A 19,028-nucleotide genomic window follows, 5' to 3' on the forward strand; every position below is an offset into this window, starting at 1 on the left:
GAGCACATGACTTCTGAGGAGAGGCTGAGGGAACTGGGATTGTTTAGTTGGCAGAAGAGAAGAATGAGGGGGGATTTGATAGCTGCTTTCAACTATCTGAAAGGAGGTTTTAAAGAGGATGGAGCTAGACTGTTCTTAGTGGTATCCGATGATAGAACAAGGAGTAATGGTCTCAAGTTGCATTGGGGGAGGTTTAGGTTGGATATTAGGAAAAATTTTTTCACTGGGAGGGTGGTGAAGCACTGGAATGGGTTACCTAGGAGGTGGTGGAATCTCCATCCTTAGGAGCTTTTAAGGTCAGGCTTGACGAAGCCCTGGCTGGGATGATTTAGTTGGGGATAGGTCCTGCTTTGAGCAGGGAGTTGGACTAGATGACCACTTGAGGTCCTTTCCAACCGATATTCTATGATTCTAAAGAATACTGCTTCCTGAGATGCATGATATCTGTGATGAGGAGGATTTACTCAGGGATATTTCCACTTCCCCCCTTGCATCAACATACACAATACAAGCAAGAGGCTGTCAGGAATTTAATTGTACTTGGCACTTTAAACTGTACAGTACATTTACAGAGAACCATTCATTTTGTTGTGTCTATTTACATTCTCTTCCGATTGTTACCACTGCCAGCCCTACAGCTTGCACATAATAACTCTTTATATCTGAGTTACAGACCCTTAAAGACTGATTCATGTAATGCTTTAGTATCCTTATTATGTGCTTTAATTACTGTCTTAATGAAAGGGAAAAACCTTATCATTTGAATTGCAGCTGTTGCCACTTTGTATAATTGTTCCTATGCCATTTTGCAGCATGAGGCTTACTGAGTTACTTTCGTTCATCCCTATGATTATTAAGGCCACCAAAAATGTGTTTGTTATTATTACATATATAAATACTTGATCACTTTCCATTTCTTCTCTCCATAACATCACATCCTTTCTCTTCTCCGTTCTTCTATGACATACAATATACCCTCATGTTTGCCTCCAAAACTGTCTTTCCTATTCCAATGAACTTAAGACATTTCATTTTGCCACAAAAAGCAAACGACTTTCTCTTCTCCACTATTTGCCACTGTCAATGCTTCTCTCCACCCAAACCTTCTGCGACATTCTTAAAGCCTTCAGCTCTTATCAACATAGTTCTCTTTCAGTAGTCTAGAGCACACACAAGCCATTTACCTTGCTTATAATCAACACAAAATGCTACACTGAGTAAGTTGTCTTCCCTTATTCCTGTCAGCTGAAAACGCTATGGCTTGGTTTCATTTTGCAAAGTTTTGAATTGACTGTAAAAAATAGGAAAAAAAAAATATATATATATACACACATACACACACACAAACACAAAAACAGAATGACATTTTTGAACAAAAAAAAGGTCAAATACTTAGAGAAAATGCCAAGTTCAAAGTCTCAAAATACAATACATTGAAATAATTAAAAATGCAAAACAAAAAGTTCTAAAAAACCCTATTTTAAAATATAAAAAATTAAATACCTGGCAGGTTATGTAAATGAAAATGAGGAATGTACAGTGAGCAAACAAAGATGAGTTCCAGTAGGTAAAATGGAAAAAACTCATTGAACTTGGGGTCTGTTTTTTAAAACATTGTATTGCATGAAATAAAATAATCAAACACTGCAAAACATGCATCTCGTAAGAATAAGGATACAAAATTGCTCAGATTTAAGTTCTAATTTACAAGTTCTTTTGCAACATTGATCCAAAAGTTGTGACTGGTGCATAGCCTGAAACTTGCTGGATTTCCCCTCAAAGGAGCAGATTTACATTAATCGCCTGTACAGATTACTTGATGTTTTCCAGTTTCAAATACGGTACCATAACACTGCTTTGGAAAACTGAAGTCTACTCTTCAAGTCTGCCATTAAATAACAGTCAAAAGCACAAAAACTTTTGAATTGTTTATTTCACACTAAAAATCTGAATCAAGGTTGCCATATCTTCTTCAAAAAACAGACTCCAGCTCAACAGTGTTAATTGCATACCAGTAGCTGCCATTAAACAAATACGATTATTTCAGCAGAGTAATCCCATTATGCTCACGTTACAAGAAGAAAAATGTACACATTATTTATAAACAAACAGTCCTTCTGCTAGGAAATCCCTGGGCTTCTTTTACACTAATGTTTCTTTCCGCTTGCTGCTTAATGGCTTCTCTCTTGTTCTTTTGTGCCCAGATTGTGTTCGGTGTGTTTTCACGCTCTTAGCTTCCTCCGTGTCCATAATGGATCCACACTCTGATGTGTTTTCGTCTAGTTCCATCTGAACTATAGCAGACATAGCGGACTGCCTCCTCTGGACTTTGACGTTGGAAGCAGATGGGTTGTTCTCTTCAGACTCTTCACTGAGCTCGGGCAATTCTCTCAGGTCTGCTGGAGCAGCAGTTCGCTGGAAGGGTGCGATGGCTGTTCTGATACAATTAAACCACTGCTGCTTGTGGAAGATATCATTGGCCTGCAGTGTGTGGGATTGGCCAGAAGAGGGGTCTTGGAATCGAACTCTGAAGATATTTTTAGCTAAAGGTAATCGTAAGAAAAGAAAAATCAGTTCTGCAAGTTAACACTTAAGGATTCTATTGAGACTAAACATCTGTACAGCTACGGTTATGGAGGAATTTCTCAAAACATGTGCATTGAACAGAGAATGCAAAGCATCTAGTCTGCACCCTTGATTTCACCATTTCAGACACAATTCACTTATGACTGTGTAAAGGCAGGTCACACACATTTCCTGCCTGCTCTCTGAGTGGGACTTAAACGGCAGACAACAAATACTAAGACCTCCCCATGTGTTAACGCAATTCCTTTACACTGAGTGGCTTGACAAGTATGCATTACTAATAAGGACTAATTGGCTTGTTGTGTACCTTTATCTGAATTGCCAAAAGCCCCTCTGAAGGACCCTCCCATTTTCACATCACCATCCTGCAGATCCTCCAGCACCAGCTCCTGAACTGGGATAGGTTGTCTGTACACCTGGTAAGAATGACGCTCATTCCGAGTGACTGGCCGAGTTAAAACCAGGATGTCTTGGAAGAGGAAAACGTACAGTTTCTAAAAGAGGGAAAAAACCAGACAAGCCTTGTTGGAATGTTTGCATTTATAGTCTTAGATTAAAACATACCGTTCTCAAAATAGTCACGTCAGTCTGGCTTCAGGCTACGCTATCGTCGGTGCTACTTACATGAACCTCGTTAAATGGCCTGTTATAGTATCGCCGTAGTAATACATGACCTCTGACAATATTATTTTCATAAGACTGTGGGCCTGAATCTGCTCTCTGCGTATGTCCACTGTTCATTGTAAAGCTATATACAGTGTTGTTGACAAGCTAGTGCAGTGCTATCAGATGCTGCTGTAATTAAGATTACTTGGGGAGAAGATAAACTGTTGTCACTTCATTTCCACTCAAGCAGCTCTGTGCAGAAAGCATTTGTTTGGAAGAGCTTAAGGGCCACACTACATCATTGGGAATGTCATGACACCTTCAAAGTAAATGTTTAGACAGGAAATCCTTTTTGATTGAGTGCTAAATGCATAGCATGCTTTCTTTGGTAGTTTGATGCTAATGATTTTGCAATATCTGAAGGCCCTTAGAAATACTGGCAGCAGTCAACTTTCCTGTAAACTTAAAATAAAGCAAGACATCACATGCATTCTCTTTCTATGTATTCTGGATTTGTTAGCATTCTCTAAAATTAGGGCTAAGGGCTTAAAGGATCCTTGCTCTGCTCAGGCTAACAAACAGCTTTAATCTATCCTTCGCCAGGGGCGGGGATGGAGGGGGAGGAAAGCTCTCAATTTCAAACTTTCAAATTAACGTAAAACACCAATAATGAGACAAAAAACTTACATGCCCATTCTTATTCTTCAGCTCCCCATGGCACAGTAACACTTTGCTGGCTTCGATTCTAGGGTCCTTCTGCTTCTCGTCCAGATATTCCAGCTTGTCGATGTAATATTGACATTCAGATTCTCCCTTCTTCAAGTTGATATCAGACAGGACTCCTTGGATTATAGAGATCTATAAAACAAAATGTTTTAAAAGCTTGATTGGATGAGGATTTATGCTTTAGTTTACCCATTCTTCAAGGTCTGCTATAATAACTGGCTTTGATCCTATAGGAGCTCAGGACAAATCACCCACTGAATTTCAATGGAGTTCCATTTGCAGGATTAGCCGGTTGTGAAAACCATACCCCGCCATGATTTAGGATTTAAGAGCTTTCTTATAACCCCAGAGTTATATGGTTATGTAATAGCTTCATTATTACTTACTGCTTCTTCCAAAATCTGGACATCAGCATGATCTTTAGGAGTATGTTTAAGAATTTCTTTTAAGAGCAGTGGATATTTCACCAGGCGACTTCGAGGAATATCTAGGAAGCTCCAGAGGTCTAGCTTGCGACTGAAAGGGGATTCAAGACAGCGCTGAAGGAAGTCCTGGACTCTACGGTCTTGCTTCTTCTGATCCAGAAGAGCTTTGGCTGCCAATTGGTTACTGCAGTAACCTTTGTAGGCATTGAGCCCTGGTAACTAAAAGGACAACAGAGCAACATTTATGAATTAGATTCTTCTGAGGGAAGTATTGACTCATAGGAACATGTCACACTTATGCAATTGGATTATCTCTTAACAGAATATTTGGTTTTAACTTAAAACGAATTAGAGATTTAAATTGCATATGTGCAGTTAGTTTGTGGGGGGAATGGAAGCTTCACATTCTGCATCTAATCCTTTGACGTTTGAGGTTAAACTGTGGTAAGAGTCCTGCAATCATCTCACTTACAAAGGGGCCACAAAATACAGACACTGCAAATGTAAGTCAATGTGGGGATGAAATTCTGGCCACTGGTGTCAAAGGACTCCCATTGATTTCAGTGTAGCCAGGGATTTCACCCGAGATCTTTAACTCAAGGCAACAAGAGCTTGTTGCTTTGTAACTTCTAACTTCAAACCTCATTTAAACTCATCATAGTTTTATGTCTGGTTTTCCCTGCTAATTAGAGTAAATAACCAAAGTGATACTCACCCATTTCACAAGTATGGGCCCTATCTGCTCCACTGTTCCATCAGGTCTTGTTGCTTCTCTTAGCCTTGCCAAGAAGTCTGAAATTTAGAAGCAAAAATAGGAAATGCCACAAGTGTCTCAGGTATGGGTCAGTAAGTCTTTAGGATTTGAATGAGAAAATACAGATTTTTTTTAACCACTGTCCAAGACACTCCACTAAAAATTAAGTAGCTGCTCTTACCTTCATGCAGAGGGATATAAGAATCCAAGTCCCCAAATATGTGTGTAAGTTCCTCCTCCGCCATGATGGACAGTTTCAACATGGGGTCATGGTAAGCCTGTCAAGGAATAGTGCCAAATTACATCAAGATGGCCCCAAAGAAAGTTATTAAATGCAGTGTACATTTGGGGAAATATTTGTAGCTCTACAGTTATCAAGAGCAGGAAGGTCTCACGTGCAACCATGCACTCATGGACGCTAACAGCAACAGTCCCACTGACTTCGATGAGTGCGGAATTGAGCCTTATATACAGGTACTAGGACCACAAAAGTGAAGAAAAGATTCTAGCACCTAAACTGCTCCCAAGATGACTTTTCTGTGGGGAAGAATACCCACAACAGATAATTGTGGAACTAGATTATTGCAGAGTATCCTTTTCCACCAGATTTATTATGAAACAATCCAATACAATGACTGTAGGACTGATCACGTCACCATTTTTAATGCAATACACAGTGAGTTCAAAGCCTAGTGCTAATCCACACTGTTTGCACACGTGAACATGACCTCATTAAGCTTTTAGCTGTGACCACTGATCATAAGGAAAGAAGAAAAATACCAACCTTTCTGGCAAGCTTAAGATCCTCAATTAAATCCTGTTCTCCTCTGGACAGTTCATATATTGCCTGAGAGAGAGAGCAAGAGAGAGGGCAAGACATTGAGTTATTGCCTCATTTTAGAGCACAAAGCGAGCAATTCAGTCTAGCTGCTTTCTGAACATGAACACACTGTTATGTTATGTACTTTATCCCGTTTCTGTTCAGTTTTTGATAAAACCATGAAGTGTGAGTAACAAATCAAAGTCTCTGCACAGTGTGAAACAAGCAAGGTTCAGCTGTGTACCACCTCGGTGTTACAATCCAAAGTAATTCCTCCCTCTTCCTTTGTGCTGAGAAAGGTACACTACTTGTAACTGTGAAAGCTCTGAAACTAAGGGCCAAATTAAATCCTAGATCCTGCCTACTCATGACTTTTGCATATGAAGAGCAGAGATTTACCTGAAAAGAACGTGAAGGTCAAAATCCCAAAAGTCATTACTCAGTTTCTACTTGCTCAACAGGAGGGCTGCCTAAAAACTAAGTATGCAAAGGCCTCACCATTTGGCCCTTAACTCATTGTCAAGAGCTTTTAGAGGAAGAAATCTGGCCTTAAAAAAAGAACTCTCTAGTCTAACATTTCAAAAGTGACTAATGACTTCCCATGTGCTGAGCACCACTTTCTGAAAAACTGGGCTCCCATGGGGCATCTGAAGTTGGGCACCTGACGTAACTAATCAATTTAGCAATAGAATCCTTAATTTTCAGAAAGTTAGTACAAGTGGATCATTTCCCCTAAATCAGGGCACACTGCAGAATACAATCACTTTAATGAGCAACAATTTCTCCCTCCTTCTTCATCTGCTTCCTCTTCCTCCAAACAGGATAACTAAAGGCACCAAATGCCTACTGCTTGATTGACAGCCTACCTCCTGGCGTTTAATTTCTTTGGTGCTCAGAGTCTCTTTCATGTTGACATCTAACATCTCTGACCAAAGGACACTGTTTCTTCTTTTAGGAGGTGTTGGAGCAGCAGATCTGCTACATGACTTCTGGGAACAGCTGGGGGATTTGCTGTCACCACGGAGGGCAAATGACTATTGGAGGGAGAAAAAAATATATGAAAAAAGTTTATTTCTTACAGCTGTACATTAGTGTTATCCATACACCACTCCCATCCCCCCTTTGCCCTTCCTCTTCTGCCTAGAATAGGAAGACACACTCAGGAGATGCTTTTCCTCAAGTAAAAGGAGTATTTCATAACTGGTGATAAAACACCTATGATCTGCAACTGCTAGACTCTTTCCTCATATCCCTCTCACCACACTGTAAACCAGAATCACTTCTGGAGGAGGAAAAAAACAGAGACTGAAATCTAGTTACAAGGCACAAGGAAGCGTATAAATTAAGACTAGTTCCACCTCCGGGTTCTGGTGATGCTAACAAGCTAATTGAGCGTTGCTCTAGTGATCCGCAATGTCTCTACATCTGGGTTCTACATCTAGTCTAGTGTAACCGTATTTACACACACAATACAATACATACCATGTACATTACTAGAATATGCACTGATTTGTGCATCAGTGGACTCCCTCCTATTAAGCTGGTTTATTCCTTCCCCTTCGCTAAACTGCAAGCAACCTGGATATTTTATACTACTTCAATAAAACCAACAGAAGCAGCAATGTACTGACTGTCTTAACTCTTCACCCCTCTCAATGTGCTTGAGTGGCTCAGGAACATAGAAGAGGTCATTCCTGGAGCACATCAGATTTGATCTGCATTTAGGGACCTCACTGCACTGAATAGTTACTTATCAGGTGTACATTCAGGGGAGCTTCTTTCACCATGAGCCGGGGTGGTTTAGGAACCTGCAGCTCCTTTCTGTGCACTGATTTGGTAGGGGTCAGTTTCCCAAGAGATGCCTTGAAATTATGGCATCAATTCCACAGGGCATACTGCTTCCATATTCATATATTCTTTACCTGTATTGTCTGACCAAAACGCCGGACTGCACCATTTCTTACAGGGGAGATCAAGTTCGCCAAGGATGTGACCCGAGCTAAAGGCCGAATCCTCTTATTACTTGGCTCCTGTAAGTTATAAACAAGAAAAGAACACGCTGTACTGACTGCGGTTTACTTAGCCTTGACAAATCAGTGCTGCCCAGACTTGTTTAAGGCATAAACAGATTTACAGGTTTCAACACAGAGAAAAGCACAGTGCTTTGGAGCAGTCGTCCCTCTTAAAGTCAAACCTGAAACTGTCAATATTTAAACATGAACGTCACACTCAAGTTGCAAACAAGTTGTCCAGTGTTGCAAGAGGCCGGGGTAAAGGAATCCATTATAATCAGGATGTTCAAAATTAGTTTTGAACAGTAAATAGGTAAGGCTCAGTGTGGCTTCACTTTTCTTGTGAACAGTTGGAGATACATACACCTCAGCTGGTGTGACCTGTCACCACCCCACTGATTGAGCTATGGCAAATTTACACCAGATGAGGATCTGCCCTTTTAGTGTTAGAACTGTGTGTTTTCTCCCAAGGAGAACATGTTTTCCATTGTTTTATTTTATTCTGGAGGCAGGAGGCATAAAGAACAGCCAGAGCACAAGGCAGTTTTATGTAGCTAATATAACAAACGGCAGAACATGCTGAACATTCCAGTGAAGTACAGGTAAACATGACGGGAGAAGTCAGCTGATTAAATGTAAAGCCTTCAGCCTAGGATATATTTTTCTAAAATGATAACAGGTTCCCTTTCATATCATTTAACTCTGAAAAGCAAAGTTGTTGATTTTGCATAACACTGATTTGTGCAACGAGTGTCGTCAATAAGTATTAAAAAAATCCATTCCAGTGGAAGCACCTCCACAGATGGAAAGTCATCATCTCATTGCAGCCTGTAGGCTCTTAACATCAGATATGATTTTAATGAAATAATCAAGCGAGGGTAATGACAACGTACGATTCCTGATATAGAGGAACTGTCCAGAAGGAAAGATGTGCACAATGGCAGGTACGGCAAAGACGGAATGAAAGTCTGATGCTAGAAGAAAAATTACGAGGCCAGGCAAAGTATTCTGGTACTGCATACATAAAACTAATTGCAAGTTATCTATAGTGAATGGCACTTCTGAAATTGACTGCCTGATCACAGTGATACTTCAGTTAAAGTTTACTATTGTTATGTTTACTTGAAAAGAAGGGTTAGACAACAAATGTAATGAGCTAACCTAATTAACTATGTTATCAAGGTCTTATCAGCCACTTTTGGTTAATTATGGTGGATTCATCCCTAGTAAGTAGAAAAAAAGAAAGGTGGAGAATGAAAAGATTACATAAGTGATTGAGATGGGGGGCCCTACAGTCTCCATTTCCTGTCTCAGATTGCAGAGGAAGTACCAAAAGCCATAGACGTTCTTTGCTTCTGTGCAGTAAGGGTAGGGACAAACCCAAAGAAGGAGAAAGGGAACATACGGCACTGGAACTGGGTTTGGAAGAGTGCCACTGAAAGGAGAGGCGTTACACTAGGGTAAAACCTGGGTAAAGGAGATCAGACTGAGGCCACACTATGAATAGCAACCATATCTTCCCATATACAATATTAAGCAAGAGATGAGTTAGGGGAAGATATAAATGAAGTCTTTAGAGCTGTAGGGGGAAAAAGCAGCACTTAATTTCAGTAGGAACAGGAGCATCAACTATAGGATGAAAAGAATTTCAGCACAGTATAAGATAGCTGAGGCCCCATTCTAACAATCTTAAAACAACTAACATATTATAGGTGTCAGAAAAGAGCTGCAAATAGGGTGAACCAGATGGCCTGATTTTATAGGGACAGTCCCAATATTCAGGGCTTTGTCTTATATAGGCACCTTCACCCCCCATCCCTGTCCCGATTTTTCACACTTGCTATCTGGTCACCCTAGCTGCAAACAAAATGACATTAAGACTAGGAAGTTGGTTATCCATTTCATTTATGCTGAACATACTGGTCCCAGGGACCATTATTTGCAATGGAAGACCGATTTAACAGTACTAAATACAGAGTCCATCAGCAAAGAGATTATTCAAATGTTTAGAAAGGCCTGGCCCGCATTCTTTGGAAGAGAGGGCACCTTAATGAATTATAAAAGTCTCTGAAGGGAGCATTGGGATGGACTCTACAGTTCTATTTAACTTTATATCAAAGTATCAGAATGAGGGAATAGAAACTAAGAAAGGCTTGAGAGTTAGTGAGGAACATAAGCAGAATTTATACAGACAATAACCAAATAGGCAGATCTACCAAGAACATAAATACAAATGAGAAGAGAAGGAAGAATGTGGCACTGAAAGTGAATAGTGCAAGAAATCTCAGTGCTTCAGATGGGATGTGTGTATAATATTTCTCAACTCACTCTGATAAAGGGTCAAAGGAACAGCCTTTCTAGATCTGAGATACAATGACACACTATATGCACTAATGCACACATGTGAATGCCTTTGCAGCACATCTGTGCAAGACTGAAGTGACACATGCATATGCACAAGGTCTGGCAGAAGGCATTCCTTTCCATTTGCTAAGACAGTACAAAGGGGCTCCCTGTTTGAATGGATTTATAAATTACCACTCTTCAGAACAGATAAGTTGATACAAACAGACATGCCAACACTAGGGTGAAGTGAAAACAGCAAAAGAACTTCTCTTCCTAAACCAAGAATAAAGCCATCCACCCCAAAGTACTCTTGTGCATTAAGGAAGAAAGAATTTTGCACAAACTACCACCAGTAAGAAATTAGCACAATCAGAAAGCTTTCTAGATAAACATGCCCTCCACCAAGGAATTCAAAGCCAGAGAGGCTTGACTACATGGAGAGAGAAAGATCGTCCCAAACAGAAACCACCATAACACCACAAAAACCTGTTTTCCTTCCTCAAAGGATAAATACTGCATTTTGCTATGATCTCACATCTGTATTTCAGCTTTGGGTTTAACTCCACATTAGGCCAAGTTCATCCCTGAGGTAAACTTCATTAGTTTCAATTGAGCTTATATTAGGGATGATATTGGCCCAGTATTTAAAAGTACTGTATTTGGAAACAATAAATAGTCCAATGTTGGGAAGCTCTACTTACAGAAATCTACAGTTTCAAGAAAAGATTAACATTTATTAAACTTTCTTGGGTTTTAGTTAAGTGTCAGTGCCGCAATAGTTAACAGCATGTCTCTTTCCATTTGAAAAACCAGTTTTTCAAGGCCTTTTATTTTGTTTTAAATAAAGTATCTGGGCTAGACATTGCAGGCAAAGATTTGAGGTTGAAAGCAATGCTTTCGCATTCCATTCAGAAGGTAGAAGAGGCAGAGAACAATTAGAAGTTTCCAAGTCCTTTTCCTTCACAGGTACAAATTTGTCACATTTTAAAAAGCCACATTTTGTAGCTGATTCAGTCCGAAGTGGTTTCTGTTTTTCTTTGAGTGCAAAAGGACTTAAGAGCGGGCACTGTGTACAATATTTCCTCCACAGTAATTCGTACTGTTTTTACAAGGATCATTTACTACGTCATCAACTGTAGTTATACATTCTACATACAAGGGCACACAAACATGGGAAAAGTTGGTGACAAATTGAAAAAATATTCACAGCACAAATTACTGCCAAATGTTACCAGTGAGATTCAAAAGGGACTGAACTCACTAGTTCAAATATGGTCTCTGTCAGAAGTGCTCAGATGTAATTGCTATCTGCGAATTATTTAAAGATTTATGTGAAATGAGTCTGCTTGAGCTCAGTCCAATTCTTAGCAGATAGCTGTCCACATCTCAAACTGAGTTTCAGCAGAGGCCAAGTATTGAACTGACACATAAATTAAACCACCTTCTCACTTCCTTGCAGTGAAGAAGGTGATAACGGTAGAAGGGGAAGCATTGTGCTGTACCTCTTTGGTGGATAAAGGACTTCCCTGGCTGGTGACAGCAACTGAGTACTGACACCCCAACCAAAAATAACTATTTCATGTCCAATACACAGCCGAACTTTCATAGTACCCTCCAACACATAAATATATACAAGGATACAGATTTATTCCTTAAACTGTTTTTACCTTGTTTATTTCACAACTCTCTTAGCATCTAGTTTTTCTTATATATTATGAAATGACAGTAGTGACTCCTTAGCTGAGGTTGCATTTATGTTTCTCGACTTAAAGCAGGATTATAAATGTTTTAGAAACTGACGCTCAAAGAACTTTAATAGGATGTCTTGTGTCAAATAGACTTTTACTGCAGAATTGACTTTTTTATAATGTACATCTTTCAACAAGATGATACCGTAGGCAGTCCATTTCTACTGGATTACTGGACTTGTGCCTTGTGTCAACACATGAGGTATGCTATAATCCTCCAGGAATGCAATGGGACTGACTTACACAACATTAAGGTTGCAAAGCTTTTAAAAAAAAATAACCTTGTTTACACACATAGTGAACACCTTAATAGAAAAAACATCTGCAAAGCAGCCAATAAGAAATAATGCGTGAGTCATTAAATAGGAGAGTTTTAGAAAAAGGTTCATGGAGAGAACGAACCCACTTTAGGGCCTGATCCTACGAGCACATACTTGACTTTACTCATACAATTAGTGTCAGTGACTCCAAGGGGACTACTCACATGAGCAACGTTACTCAGAGGCATACACTGTTACGGGATCAGGCCTTTACATATTTAGGATAAAACTTCAAAAAGTGTCTAAGTGACCTAGATGCCTAAGTCCCATTTTAAAGAGAGACTTGGGTACTTCTAAATCACTTAAGTTCCTAAGTCACTGAAGTGCTTTTGAAAGTTTTATCCATCAGGTTTAAGTTTATGGATTTCTACAAGATTGTCCTAAATCTTTAAGATTTTTATATTAATACTATTCTAAAAACAAACACAATGAAAAACAAAATAAAACTAATTTTCAAGGTATGGAAGAGAAACAGTGTAACCAATCATTGGCAGAAAAACAAAAACATGAAACACCACTGATCATAAATTCTTAATTTTATGCTCTCATGACAGCATTAAACAACACTTCAAAAATACTTAAACTTACTATAAAAACTGAGAAGAAATACCACACAATGCCAGCTTTTAGCTAAAACAGAATTATTCAAAAATTTTAAAAGAATGCTTTAACCTTTCTACTAACAAAAATAAAAATATGTAAAAACTCTGGATCCTGTCTCTTTAGTTGTATTCCAGCAAAAAGAAAAAGATATTTCATTGCCACAAAGTAATTCTATCCATATAATTCCTTGAGGTCAAAATTAAAACAAAGTCCAGACTAAGCAGAGGGTCCAAGACAGATAAACCATGGGTTTAAACTGCTTCCTGTTAGAGGAAGGGTATAAAATACAAACTTGGCAGAATACAAAGAAAGTTCAGACCTCTCCACTGCAATTTTCTGTTTTCTCGATCTACCTCAACTACAGAGGAAGTAGAACAGGAGTACTTGTGGCACCTTAGAGACTAACAAATTTATGTCAGCATGAGCTTTCGTGAGATACAGCTCACTTCTTCAGATGCACAGAATGGAACACACAGGAGATATTTATACATACAGAGAACATGAAAAGATGGAAGTATGCATACCAACAGGAAGAGAACACAGTCCTGTGAAAATTGTCGTTAAAGCAGAAATCTAATACAAATTAAAAATTAATCCACCTACAGCAGAAAATAAACAAGTGTTCTATCTGTATCAGGCACGCAAGTTCCAAAGTCCGCTATCTTAACTGAAGAAAATCTACTTCTGTTTGGAAGTCAGAGTCTAACAAACAACAGTGGACAGATCTACTGGATTCAGTACTCATTGCTATTCGTAGCACCTTAGGTCTTCAGGGGTATGTGGGTAAAGTGCCTAGCACAATGGGGTCCTGTTCTCAGTTGCCCCCTTGGCGTTAGCATAAATAAACAGGATAAATACTAGCGCAGTTTTGCCATAATCTTCTAACACAAAATACATTTGTAATAGTTGATAAGAGACAAAAAAGTCAACGGAAAGCTGTTAGAATTTGGAGCAGTTTACCAGAAATTACACAAGGATAAAAGTATCCAAGCAGCAGTGCCAGCTTTAAACTTACCTCTTGTTCTCTGAAAGACTGATTCTGAGCATCTAGGACCCGAATTGTCCTTTTAATAGGAAGGAGACCTCCAACTTCATCATGAGCCACCATGCTTTCTCCTGCCTGCAGAAGCTTTAGTTTTAATCCAGGTCAGAAGTGCCTCCACTGCTACTTCACTACAAACTCCTCTCCGTAGCTACCAGAAACCTTCGGGAGGCTCTCGCTCATGTTTCCATGTGATAGCCCTGCCTGCCTTGTGAGCTGGGAGTTCAAAGCCCGCGGACCTCAGCGGGAGGGGCAGGAACATATGTTTCATGGGCGTGCTCCCATGGAGTCCTGTATCATTCGTTAACTGACAGTTAATGACACACCTCTGCCTCTCAGTTTACACACTGTGGGAGGACATCTTTTGTACACCGAGTTGAAAAGCTGGTTTCTTACCCCTCCGACATTAAGTAGTGTAAGAAGTTTTACTAAACAAGAATGCTTTGCTTAAGAGACAAATTCTCAGCTGGAGCAGTGTAATTCCTAGATCTAAGCCAGCTGGACCAGCATTTTCAACACTTTTCTAAAATTAAGCTAGTCATTGCTATGCCAAGTCAATCTAATCTGAGATCCTGCCTGTGATACCAGCCAGGACATAATACTTCAGGAGTTAGTAGAAAATTAAAATAAAAAGGATGCATGCCAAATGCCTCCATTTGGAGGGACTCTGCTTGCTACTCTGTCCCTTCCACCTAAAAATCCCCGAGTCCTAATCCAATGCATTTCAATGGAGTTGAAAGGTGTGGCCCTATTTAAACGTTAGCAGGTATTAGAAAAGCCTTCCAACAGAGCTAATTATTCTTGCACTAAATAAAGGAGAAGAGGCCAGGGGTAAATCCCCCACAGGCAAACAGACTACATCCCAAAAGGGAAGGTTGGGTTATCCACCCAGCTAACATTGCAGCTGTGCCAGTTAAGATAAATGTTAGTCTAGATGATTTTATGATCACTTGCTTAAAAGTCTGTTTACACTGTCACCCTGATGTCAAGCAGCAGTGAATTCCACAAGTTGAATATACCGCACATAAAGCAAGCATTTTCCTTTCTCTCTGAGAAGAGTTGCCATAGTGTCACTGTCTCTCCCCACACTAGAATTCTTTTCTATAAAACTGGGCTAGGGTAAGCAGGGGAAGTTCAGAGGTGAACTTGGCTGTTTTCAACTACCAATCCAGTTAACAATTGGATTGCAACAAAACAAATTGGCCCTCCTCAGAAATTGTTGTGAATTCCTCTTCTGCCAATCCCCCATTGTTTGTCACACTCTCTCCTTCCACTTCTTTTTGTCCCCTGAGGCCGTACATCAGGAATCTCTCTCCCTCCCTCTTTTCTACTCCCTCCATCACTCGCCACTTTGTTGCCCCCCTACAGATATCTCCTCCCCTCAACAGAAGGTCCCTGCCTATTTCACTGTGCTTCATTTTTACGCAGGAGCAGAATAGATGCTATTCTCCACTGAAGGATTCTTGTGCTCACTAAAGAGTCATAGATTACAGATTCTAAAGCCAGAAGGGACTAAGATGAGTAGGTCTGGCGAATCCAGAGGACTTTTACAATCTCAGATGCAATCTAAGTCTTTTATATGGGAATGTCCCTTTTCAGTAGTTTATTTCCATTTAGTGCATTCAGATATGTACTTTGCCATTTTTATAAAACCAAACTGCTAATGAAGCATGCTGCTGGGCAGGAAGTAGACATCTTTGATCAGTTATCCAGTTTGATTAGCTCTTTTGAAGCTTCTCATAATTCCCAGTTTCTCCCTTGTCCAAGTAGTTTTGTGTAGCCAGAAAGTTTTAATGATTAAATATAGTCAGGAATTGGAAGTGGTGGACATTGAACACTATTGGTCCTGATCCCACTTGCTGAGGAATTCCAATAGTAGCTTCTCCCTGCTGGAATCTACTATTTATCAATTTCAATGTTTAAGAACTGCACAGAGTTAACGAAGGAAAGGTTCTGATATGGACAGTCAAACAAGAGGCAGCATTATGTGGAATCCTCACACATGAGCACTGGTATTTAAATTATTAATTAGTAGCTTAGAACACAATGTTCTGCATCTTGAAAGCACTTTAGAAAGAATTGCATGAATTGTTATTCAAGTGCTAAATATCATTTCTTATTACAGAGCCCTCAGGGAAAGGACATGGTGCCACATCTTACTGAAGCATGTGACTCATCTGCAGGAAGATCCCTGTTCAACTGCATGCCTTTCTGCATGACACCTTGTGTCTAGGTCTGATTTGGGGTGATGCAACTCAAGGCTGATGTATTATGTGTAAGTTACATTAGGGAAATGTTAAGATCTTACTGTGACACATATGGAAAATCTATCATGGCACATTGCCTGCCTTCTTATATGACACACATTAATGGGAAACATTCTAGGCATATATGGTTCATTTATAACAATGCATTGTTAAGGATCTTCTGTGGGGAATGCTGATATTTTAATATCACAAGTTAAATCGCATGAAGCTCTGAGTTGCCATTGTAATGGATGGGCTTATTTCTGAATGCCTCCTATATACAAAAACCTATTTTGATATTTCTCAGCAGCGGCAACACTTGGGCAAACTCCGGGCACTCATCATTTGAGCAGAGCAGAGACGCTTACGGTAACATGACAAAAACAGCATTACCATGGGCCTATGTTCTTACCCAACATTCACCTAGTGTAAGTAAATTTAAGGTTGACAAATTATCTAGACACACCATTGAGAAAAGAAAATATGCTGTATAATTCCAGTTTATGTTGCTAATAGATAGATTTCATTTTTTATAAATTTAAGTGTTCAAATGCCACACAGAACATTTTAAGTGGTGTATGAGTCAAATAAATCCTAGTGGGCTTAATTATCAGTTCCAGCCAAGCTACCCTAAGTGTAAGATTAGGGGGAAGGATAAGCCAATTGTTAAAACACTAGACTAGGACCCGAGAGCTACAGGTTCAAGTCCTTACTCTGCCACAAATTTTCTGGGTGACCTTGGACAAGTCACTTAGCATTTCTGTAGAAGGGGGTTAACAGCACTTGTTGCTTCATAAGGGTGCTGTGAGGGTAAACATTAAAATGATTGTAAGTGCTTTGAAAACAACGGATTAAAAGCTAGGCATGATTATTATTAATGCCACCTTTATACATCCCTATGTTCTGGGTCTGGTCAGAGGACTGTGTAGCATAAATCAGGACTGTTTTAATACATTCAGCAACCCTAAAAGGCCTTTCTGGCAGTAGAGAAGAGTCAAAGAGCATAAGTCTCAGCTCCACCTATTACACCAGTGGCTGTGAGAGGAGGTGGGTAGAGCTGGTGCAATAAAGGGATCCCCTAAGACTGGGGATTCATTGGCCAGATTTTTCAGCTTTTATAGGTCCCTTTATGCTGTTGGAGCCATGAATCAGTCTGTTACTTAACTGACAACTGGATCCAATTTCTTCAAGAAAGAACTTGTGGCATTTCATCATGTTTGGCTTAAAAGTTTCCTGGAACACTGAAGTATCCATAACCTTTTGCAGAATATACATTTTATTCATTTTCAAAATGTAAAATCCACAATAACAAAAATAACTTTCAGCTTAATTTCAGATTCTTAGATGCTGAAACCCAACTAAATTGACAGTTACCTTTTCTGGAACTGGTCTTCTTCGAGATGTGTTGCTCATATCCATTCAACTTGGGTGTGTGTGCTTGCCACATGCACTGGTACCGTAAGTTTTTCCCTCAGCAGTACCCACTGGGGACAGGCTCTGATGCCTTCTGGAGTGGCGACACATGCTGTACTATTTAGGGCGCCACTGGTTTCCCCACCTCAGTTTCTTCTTGCCAGAAACTCCGACAGCGGGGAAGGAGAGTGGGTTGTGGAATGGACCTAAGCAACACATCTCAAGGAACACCAGTTACAGGAAAGGTAACTGTCTTTTCCTCTTTGAGTGCTTGCTTATGTCCATTCAACTTAGGTGACTCCCAAGCAGTATCCCTCGGAGGTGAGTAGGCATTCATGGATGTGTAGACTGCAACACCGCTCTGCCGAACTCTGTCATCCCTGAGTGCTGGCGTAGTAGGCCATGAACATGTGCATCGAGGACCATGTTGCAACTTGACAGATGTCCTGGATTGGGAAATGTGCCAGGAAGGCCTCCGAAGATGCCTGCGCTCTGGTCGAGTGGGCTCTGACAATCGGCAGCGAAGGGACTCCCACCAACTCGTAGCAGATCTGAATGCAAGGGGTGATCCAGTTAAAAACCCTCTGCATGGACACCGAGAGGCCCTTTATCCAATCAGCTGTAGAGATGAAAAGTGAAGTCTACTTACGGAAAGGCTTTGTCTGATCTAGGTAGAAAGCCAGGGCCCTTCTTACGTCCAAAGTGTGAAGGCGCCTCTCTTCACTAGTCTCATAGGGCTCAGAGCAGAAGACCTGAAGGAAGATGTCCTGGCTCATGTGGAAAGTAGAAATGACACCACCTTGGAAAGGCAGGCTGGGTGGGGCCGGAGCTGGACTGTGTCCTTATAGAAGACTGTGTATGGCGGTTCTGAGGTCAGGACTTGCAGCTCGGAGACTTGCCTCGCCGACGTCACCGCTACCAGGAAAGCTACCTTCCACGACAGGTGAGACAGGGAGCACGAGGCCAAAGGCTCAAAGGGTGGGCAATGAGCATGGACAGAGCCAAGGTGAGATCCCACTGAGGGACCAGGGATCGAACGTGAGGAAAAAGTCTCTCGAGACCTCTGAGGAACCTGACCATCATGTCATGGGAGAACACTGTTTGCCCATGAATGGGCAGATGAAGGGTGGAAATGGCCGCCAGATGCACCCTGATAGAGGAGTGTGCCAGGCCCTGGTTCCTCAAATGAAGCAGGTAGTCTAAGATGGACTGCACCAAAGAATGTGAAGGAGAGATGCCCCGTTCGGCCACCCAGCAGGAGAATCTCCTCCAATTTGCCAGGTAAGTCTGTCTGGTCATACAATACGATGGGGGCAAATTTAGCTACGAGTCAGGAAAAAGATCTTGGAGTCATCGTGGACAGTTCTCTGAAGATGTCCAC

At 40.5% G+C, this 19,028-nt stretch overlaps 1 protein-coding gene across 2 annotated transcripts in view; it reads right to left on the reverse strand.

Annotated features, from left to right (window-relative positions):
* Positions 1-517: 517 nt before the first annotated feature.
* The window catches only part of NET1 (neuroepithelial cell transforming 1), a 77,144-nt gene continuing 58,633 nt past the window's right edge, over positions 518-19,028 (reverse strand). Inside the window, exons 1-10 of one of the 2 annotated variants that reach the window (XM_032797491.2) lie at positions 13,962-14,228; positions 7,840-7,947; positions 6,784-6,951; positions 5,882-5,944; positions 5,279-5,375; positions 5,059-5,135; positions 4,305-4,562; positions 3,880-4,050; positions 2,894-3,080; positions 518-2,543 (exon numbers count right to left, since the gene is read on the reverse strand). In XM_032797491.2, coding sequence (XP_032653382.1) covers positions 2,143-2,543; positions 2,894-3,080; positions 3,880-4,050; positions 4,305-4,562; positions 5,059-5,135; positions 5,279-5,375; positions 5,882-5,944; positions 6,784-6,951; positions 7,840-7,947; positions 13,962-14,054 — 1,623 coding nt within the window. In that variant the 5' untranslated portion in view covers positions 14,055-14,228 and the 3' untranslated portion in view covers positions 518-2,142. Of the gene's footprint in view, positions 2,544-2,893; positions 3,081-3,879; positions 4,051-4,304; positions 4,563-5,058; positions 5,136-5,278; positions 5,376-5,881; positions 5,945-6,783; positions 6,952-7,839; positions 7,948-13,961; positions 14,229-19,028 lie in introns of those variants that run through there. The other variant, XM_032797489.2, reaches the window with a different exon arrangement.

Source organism: Chelonoidis abingdonii, chromosome 1 (assembly GCF_003597395.2).
Source record: "Chelonoidis abingdonii isolate Lonesome George chromosome 1, CheloAbing_2.0, whole genome shotgun sequence".
NCBI classification, from domain to species: domain Eukaryota; kingdom Metazoa; phylum Chordata; order Testudines; family Testudinidae; genus Chelonoidis; species Chelonoidis abingdonii.